Raw genomic sequence first — 9411 nt, forward strand, 5'->3', positions numbered from 1 at the left:
AGTTTCACGTGTCTCTGCCCTTCATTTTGCACTTACAGTTTCCCTATCCTCCAATATGCTAACGGTTGATATCTCACTTGCACTGTCATTGTCTTCACTATTATCTGCATCACCAATATCACTCTCTTCCAAAACATGTCAATTTGTTGTGGCCATCTAGTGGTGTGGCTTCAGTTTCATAAACATACAACTAGTGGCATCAAGTAGTATGGCTCACAATTATGACAGAAAGCACAAAGCTACAGAAGAGTCGTATGTTGCATCTACAGTGCTGTGTTGGGTGTACCCGCCATTGTATCACAATACACAGGGCTGCTATGATGGCTATAACCATGTACTGTAGGTGAATGGGTTAACTTAGCTTACAACCTTTTTAGCATAAACAATGTCACTGGCACTTTGAAATCCTAGATTACACTCTTGGCCTCTTTTATCTACTGTGTAATTATCAGCATCTGCCTGTCATAAAATAAAATGACAGTTGTCTGATGATAATGTACCAATAACTCCTGGGCTGTGGTACTCCAGCATCAGCTATCATTACAACCACACCACCCATCACCTGCTACTACCTCCCAAAACAAGTCAGCATTGTTGAACTACTGTGTTGTCTGGACGCTCTTCATTAATATGAATGTTCTGTCCTTGTTAACCGGTAGTGTAATACTGCACTACGGACTCAGGCTAATAACCAGCAGCAGTAGTTGTGTTTTTTTTTTTTTTTTTTTTTTTTTTAAATCACTCTGTTGCTGTAGAATGACAATTGAATTTCGTCACAGACCTTATGGGGCTTTTTGTCACAAGGTCAACAAGAGGATATCTGTAAGTGATTACCATGTGGTAGGTGTCACTGATAAGCTGTTGTTGGGTGTGAATCACTTCCAATAGCACTGTTTTATGTTCACTAGATAATCAAATTTATTTGGTACAAAAACTAGTTACCTCTCAGATGAAACCTTTTTCAAGCTAGAATACAACAAACACACACACACACACACACACACACACACACACACACACACACACACACACACACCAAGCTTGAAAAAGAGTTTGTCCGCAGTTTTGATTTGAACCTTATTTATGTGCTCACTGATGGCTGACTCAATGCTTCTGCTATTCAGCGCGCGATATTCAGATTCGCTAGATATAGATCAGATTAGCTTCCCATCAATCAATATATTCACAGACTATGCTGTCAGTGCTTCCACAAAGCGATATTCAGATTCGCTAGATAGAACAGATTAGCTTCCCATCATTCAATATATTCACAGACTCTGCTGCCAGTGCTTCCACAAAGTTCAGTAACCTCCCAGCATGTGCACTGTTGATGAAGTACTTCACCCCACACAACAAAGAATGCCAGCACCACAACATATATTCACCCACTATCTTAACAATAAAAAGACGAAGCTCCATTTAGTTTTATGCTTATTTCTACTTGTTACAAAGTTTTATTGGAAGGTGTTCCGTGCCAGCGCATTTTGTACCCTGCGCAACTGCTCATGTAAGCCGTTTTACATTATACTATTATTATGCTACTACAAGTGTTTTTCGATTAATTTACTAATTGAGTGAAACAGTTATGATCTCTGTCTAACAATAAAGATATTTTACCCAGTTGGGATTTTCGCTTTTATAAATTATTCAGTAAAAAAGAAGCCATAGGTGGTGGTGAAGCTGACAAAGAGAAAGAATTGATAGTGGATTATCAGCACAACACTGATTGGGAACTGGAGTATGTTACCAATGAAAGTAATGCATTTTAATTGGTACAGATACTGTATGTAAATAATGCAAAACTGATTATTATTATTATTATTATGGGGAAGGGGGCATGCTTAAAATATTTGTATTCCATAGCCAATTGAACAAGAATGCTGAAGGTTAGATGGGTAGATCACATAACTAATGAGGGGGTATTGGGGAGAAGAGAAATTTGTGGCACAGCTTCACTAGAAGAAGGGATCGGTTGGTAGGACATATTCTGAGGCATCAATGGATCACCAATTTAGTATTGGAGAGCACTGCAGAGGGTAAAAATTGTAGAGGGAGACCAAGAGATGAATACACAAAGCACATTCAGAAGGAAGTAGGTTGCAGTAGGTAGTGGGAGATGATGAAGCTTGCACAGGATAGAGTAGCATGGAGAGCTGCATCAAACCAGTCTCCGGACTGAAGACGACGACAACGACGACAACAACAACAACCCTATTGAACATGGCAGACATGGGATTGTTCACGTACTAGGTTTCATGGGAAGATAAACATAAACAACCTAAACTTCTCTTAAATGAGCTGTGTCTGCAGGCTCAGTACAGATTTATTAGTGATTTCTTTTTGGTCTGAACTTATCTGTCGTATGATAAACTCTTGCGTATAGCTTCTAATAGAGCAATGCAGGGGGGAGTCAAAAATCTGTTTCTAAAATGAGTAAGAAATTTTACTGGCTTAACTTTCTGGCAATCAAACTGGGAAATGACCATCTTACGACACCCTCAAGTTCCACAACCATGTGATTTGCCTTACAATTTTACATTCATTTCTGGAGCACTGTATTCCACTGCTGAATTAGTTATTCTCTTTCAACTCTGCACTGTTTTAATATTCTACTCTGTTCAAAAAGACATTAAAAGCAGAATTCCTATCTGTGTTAGCAATGCTCAAACAAGTTACCCAACCAGTCAGTGTGGACAACTTACCCATTTCAACACATCTATTTTTATCTTTTGCCTTTTATTTGAAAATATACAGGATCACATGTGGTACTCACACTATAAAAAAGGTTCAGCAGTAATCAAATCTGTATTGGAAATACAGCATTTGGAAACTGTGTGTCGTCACAAATGCAGAGAGAGATGTAAAGCTGCAGAATGCAGCTTACATCAGCAGTTTTCATATTAACCAAATCGTTTTTTATGGGCCTATTAGAAAATACACTGATCAAAGCTACAACCATAAACACAAACATGCAAACTAAAAATCAGCAATTCAAAAGTCATTGCACATACAACATCCAATCTGATAATTTGATCAGTCATCAGATTTGCCAAGAGTACATTAAAATGCAATCAACTGCAGTTTTTCAGTACAAATTCAAAAAGAACTTTTTTTTTCTCATGCATATGACCTCACTACATATAAATGGTAGGTTTATGATAGTTCACGAAGCGTTTTTTTTTTTCTTTCACTTTGAAGCGTAGTTACAGTAACAGTTCACAGCCTACGACCAATGCCGACCACTATTAAAATGCCTCTAGTTCTGCTCGGTGGTGGGGCCCTCAACAGCCCCTGAGTCGCTGCCCGCTGCCTGCTTCGTCGTCTCCTTTTTCTCTTCCTCGTTTGGCAGAGCTGGCTGCTTCTCATCATCAACGTCCAGGCCGTAAGTGAAGCGTGCCGCTATACGCACTTTGCGGGTCTTGCGTGCTGCCGGCCCACCAGAGCCCTTGCTGGCAGTGGAGACAACTTTGTCGGGAGTTCTCACATTGCCCTCACTCGACTTATTCACAGGTGACTGCTCGACGGAAGTTGTCGAGTTCTGAAAATTTGAGGTGCACAGACATTAATAAACAATAAAAAGTAAAGGGCCCTACACACAAGTATTAAAAATCTCTTAAATTTGGATTACACGGTAAACATCACAAATGTAATGGTTGCTAATTCAAATAAATATCTAGGGATTAAAATACACCATTTTCTTATGTTAAAAATATGGTTTGGATTATTGTTATTTGGAGTGATTATATCAGTTATTTGGAGTGATTATAACATTCAAATCACATTTGGAATCAATATTCGCACAAAATCTCTCTTATTTTTGTGTAATTAAAGCTTAAAAATCATTAAATTTTAAGATTCGGTCATATGATCGAAAATACTCTGTCATTGACTGAAGCTCTGGTGACGTCACAGACTAGGAGTAAAACGAAGCTATATGTGTGTTACATGAGTGTTAGCCAAAGTTACTAGGTTTTACGTACTTTTTCTGCAAATAGTTACACTATTTAGGTATGGAAAACACATTTATTTCTTTTAAGTAACAACAGAAAGGAATTTTATGAATACTGACAGCGTAAACTTCGCAAAACTTGATGTGTTTATGCACCACTCATTCAGAGCAGTGATATGTGCAAGGACGGCCATTCTTTTCCCCATTCTTGTGGAAAATCTTAGTGCTGATTTCCAGTATACAAATTACGCAGCACAGGAGCCACAAGCAGCATGCACTCTGTTGTGCAATGGATAGCGTATGTGATTTTGGAAAGGAAGAATATAGGTTTGAGTCCTGGAGGGGTCATAATTTTACACAAAATCTGAAAATAGTGTTAGCAAGAATTCATTGTCGCAGTTGCTTCAACGATGAGATGTATTGGATATAGCTTCACGTTAATCTACTCTGAAAAATGGACAACTGAGGATAAATGCATCTACTTTGATTACAAACAATTACCTTTTTTGGAAAGCATTGCAAACAGTGAAGATATCACCATACTCCCACAGTACAACGAGGTTTAGTACAACGTGCAGGTAACACAAATGTAAGGGCTGCACTGTTTGTGAGTGTAAACTAACATCATGTCTGAAGCAGACTTAACTTCATTTTATGCAAGATGATGAAACTTCAAAAGCTTAAACAAAAGGATCCTTGCTGAACAGTATGAAGATTTTTTTTTAAAGGAAAACTACTACTACTACTACTACTACTACTACTAAAATAAGAAATTAGTGGTCACATTAACTAGAAAATATATTTTTGAAAGTGATATGTGTGAACAATTATTGCAAATGTACGTGCATGTAAATGCCAAGAAAAACATAAAAATACACTGTTTGTAATTGGTCTGGTGAAGTTTTGTAATTGTGATTTGGTTTTCACATGAAAGGATGGTCAATTTGTTTTATAAATAAGTAAAAATATTATTGCAAGCTAGATTCAAACCAGCAATCTATGGATATCATCTTCTAATATTCGACACTCCACCGCCCTACCGACCAAACTGCCAACGCTGTCCAAGGAAGTGGGTATAACAATAATTTTTATTAAGAGTTAAATTTCATTGACTGACACTGTCCTTCTTTGTAACAGTGAGAAAGCATATCTCTGACGTAAATTAATGTTAACTTCAGAGTGCAAAACATTTATAATTAAGTAAGGAAATTTTGGTGTCGACAAGATGGCATTTTGCTGGTACAGTGCAACTAATTTTTACATACCTTCTCACTCTCTGAAACAATCAAAAACAAATTTTCAAGAGTTTTTATGGATGTATTTGTACAGTGTAATACTACACACCATTTGGAATCCATTTTCTGACATGTAAATTCCAAACCAAGACATCACTGTGCATTACCTTTATGACAGTATGAGCAGTGGGCTAGCCAGTTGACTCAAACGGAGCATTTTAGCAGGCATTCAAATTATTCAAATTTTATTTCTGTTTTTATAAAAGGGTACTGAAATTCATGAAGGGAAAAAGCATAAAATGACATAATTAACCATCTAAGACGGGTTCAAGAAAACAGTCAAATACCCTATTACAAACATCTTACGTAGAAGCTATCTAACAGAAAATGTTGTGGAAAGGCTTACCTTAGGGGGGAAAAAGGACAGGTATACGCGCGCGCGCACCCGCACCCACCCACCCACACACACACACACACACACACACACACACACACACACACACACACACACACACAAGCAGTCATTTGTAAAGGCAAAGAGTTTGGGCAGAGATGTCAGTTGAGGCGGAAGTACAGAGACAAAGATGTTTCAAAATCCTCCTCACTCCACCAAGAAAATGTTGTGGGGAAGGCAAACTAAAGACTTCAATTTATTGACTGAAATTTAAAAGATGCAACAAATCGGTTTAAGACACTATCCACTCTACACTTGTCCATCTTCTTCTGGAGCATTACTACAAGGTATGGGATCCTTAGCAGACAGCAGATATCAAAAAAGTTAAAAGAAGGGTAGCTCATTATGTATTATCATGAAATAGGAGAGAGAGATGTTATGGATATGATAATGAAGTTGGGATGGCAATCATTAAACCAATGGCTTTTTCATTGCAACGAGATCATTTTGTGAAATTTCAGTCACCAACTTTCTCTCCTGAATCTCACCAACATAGGAACCACAGTAATAAAATAGGAGAAATCTGAGCTCAAGCGGAAATATTTAGATATTCATTTTTTCCATGTCCTATTCAAGAATGGAACAGCTGAGAAACTATCTGACGGCAGTTTGATGAACCCTCAAGAAAGGATGTAAGCGCGAATTTCAAAGCAGTCATATAGATGTCAATTAGTGAACATCTGCATCAGAAATTTACCTGAGAGAGACAAGATTCTAAAATTACCATGGTTAAAAATACAAGAATTTCATAATGTGTCATGCTCTAAGAAATTAATTTGATGGGAGGTATATAAAATCTGTACCTCAAGTGCTTGTTACTGAGCAATTAAAATATGATTTGGGAGATTACTTTAATGCACAACAGGAAAACATATTTAATGAAAACAGCAAGCTTCCAATTATCTAAGTGCAGATCATCCTGCTTGCAGATTACTTGGACACATGTTGATGATTTTTGAAAAAATAACAAACAGTGCCTGAAGTAATCTGTTTTAGTTAGATCAAATATTTTCATTCATAGTACATATTTTTGACTGTAAAAAAGAAGATGTTGAAAACATTAAGGAACAGTTAAGTAGCGATGTCTGCGAGCTGGCATTCAAGTTGGAATGTTATGGTGATACAGTGAAGAGTGACAGGTATGCTTACACAAATGGAAAGAGTTACAGCATAAAACATCAGGTGAACATTCATCAATAGGGACAGGAAATTTTGCAAAAACAATAATGCAAAATTAGCATTTTTAGCAAAATTACGTGAGATAAATGGCACTGAGGTATTGGAACATTCATAATTTTGCTGTATAAAAATGTTATAAATCTGAGAACTGCAGTTCACTAATATTCATAACTATTCGTTATTGAACATTAAAACTGCATTTTGACTTCTAAATTCCTGAATACTGAGGTTGGTGTATAATCTTAAACTGACACTTCATTTACTTTGTAATGGACTTCGATGTAACGATGATAATAGTACCAAAATTAGCAAAAATAATAATGAATATAGCAATAAAACACTGAATTTGGCAAGGAAACACTAAATTTGGCAAAAAACTCTGCATTTTGGCAAAAAAGTAACATTTCTATTTGAGGAAAAAGTAACACCAAATGTGGCAACATGGTCAACGAATTTGGCAAAAAACTTACACCGTATTTGACAAAAATAATAAAGAGTTTGGCAGAAGAGATACCATACGTGGCAAAAATATAAGAAATTTGGTAAATAAATAACAACAAATTAGTCAAAAAATAGCACAGTTTGGTCATAGAACATACGGAATTTTTTTTCCAGTTCCTATTTACCACACTCTTCTCTTTTGTTCAGATGTTCATTGCATAATGGGTATTAAATAAGTCTGTTTTCATTTTGTATGATACTGATGTCCATCAGCAAAATCATTATAAGTTGTGACCTATGAATGTCATCCCGAGCAATTTCTTGCTATGCCTGAATCACATGCTGTGTCACTTCACTAAGATTGTTGATGGGAGGCCAGAATAAAAGTATATCGGTTACCAGACATGCCCTTTCAGTGACAAATCAGTGAAATGGGCAGGCCAGTCTAGGATTGCCACATTTCTGCAGACATCTGTTGTGTGAACTGCAATGTGGGTTTTGCACTATCCTAGATGAATATGCCATCTGGAACCCCAGTCATGAAAGGTTTACCACTTTTGTCACATGCTAGTGAGCATTCGGCCTCCCTTCAACAATTACCAAATCAGTCCTATTGCCATATCCACTAATTCCTCACACCAAGACTCTACGAGTCAGAGAGTGCCACATCTCGAGAACCACTACTTCACCAGGTCATATTAGGACACGTAAGAGTCAATTTCATTATCACAAACAGAAGTGCGACCTATCACTGAACATAACATGATACATTCGAAACACTGATCCATCTCCCAGTGACCTGTTCCTGATGGTTTGTGGAGAACCTTTCGCCGGATCTCAGCTGTCGTCATCCATCTTTTCATCAGAGCTGTCCAATAATCCTATGACTTGCTTGTAGTGCAGTCCTCCTGGAACTTGCCGTGCTTACTCTTCTAAGTACACTCCATCTACTCACCACTCGTTCTGCAGCCATCAGGCTCCAGAGAACTGTCTGTGGGACATGCCCCCCCCCCCCCCCCCCCCACACACCAATGATTTGACCTCTCTCAAATTCTGAAACACAGCAATAAACTGCACACATGTGTCCTATACGCACAGTGTGATGCGATCTCCACTTGAAACAACTGAGTAACATTACACACACCCAGTGGCTGTCACATACCCACACTATTCATATTCACCACCTGAAGGAATAGCTTTTTTCTATGTAGTATATAAGCTCATGTAACAACGAAATTTTAATCAATGTATCCCACAAGCATATACTGGAGTACTGGTTTTGTCAAGGTTTTAACTGTATAACACTTTCAATTTTTGTAAGTGTATGCAATCGGTTAATCTTATTTTGAGTTCCATTCTGTTAAACTTTACCTCTTTTATATCTTCTATATATTCCTCAATGCCTTTCTCAATAAACAGGTTGAAGGATATTAGTGACAAGTTATGTCTCTGACACAACTAACAGACTTGACATGTGAGACCACAAAAGGCTGACTACTCAGAATCTTAAAATTAATTAGATTAAAATCGACATATTTGTCACAGGGAGTTACCCACAGCCATTCTTTGTAGAAAATAGACTTACTTTCTGTCTTTCCATAGCTGTTCTATTTTTCCAAACTGACTGGTTTCATACTGTGTTGCCCATATTCAGAGTTAGTAAACAATATAAAAATAAATGACTATTGAGTTCTAATCCTGTGTTTACAATATTATAGAGATAAATTGTGTGATTACAATACAAATATCATACAACATACAATTTCTTATAGTTACAGGGCAACCAGTCTTAACAAACCTATCAGCCTGAGTGTCATGTACTGAAGCCACAATTGTATGCTGTCGTTTTAAATTAAAATTTTAATATTACACTGACGTAAAAAGTTTGTATTTTTAATGAGTACCTTCTACACATACTAACAGATTTAAAAATACAATCCTGAAATAACTCTACATGAACTATTCGAGAGCATTAATGTAAAGTTTTATGTTTAAAGTTCTGAAATGTCTTATGTATTAATTATTTCAAAATTGCTTTTTGAAATCTGTTAGTGGGGAGAACATTAATTGACACTACAGAATATAATATCAATCAGTGTTCTTTTAAAACTTTTATATAAAGTGACAGCATAATAAGTACAGTTTTAGTAAAT

At 36.8% G+C, this 9411-nt stretch overlaps 1 protein-coding gene across 1 annotated transcript in view; it reads right to left on the minus strand.

The window, feature by feature from the left end:
* Positions 1–2717: 2717 nt before the first annotated feature.
* Positions 2718–9411, minus strand: part of LOC126293418 (5'-3' exoribonuclease 1) — a 188113-nt gene continuing 181419 nt past the window's right edge. Inside the window, exon 34 of the mRNA XM_049986642.1 lies at positions 2718–3538. Coding sequence (XP_049842599.1) covers positions 3257–3538 — 282 coding nt within the window. The 3' untranslated portion in view covers positions 2718–3256. The remainder of the gene's footprint in view (positions 3539–9411) is intronic.

This window comes from Schistocerca gregaria, chromosome 10 (genome assembly GCF_023897955.1).
Source record: "Schistocerca gregaria isolate iqSchGreg1 chromosome 10, iqSchGreg1.2, whole genome shotgun sequence".
Lineage (NCBI taxonomy): Eukaryota > Metazoa > Arthropoda > Insecta > Orthoptera > Acrididae > Schistocerca > Schistocerca gregaria.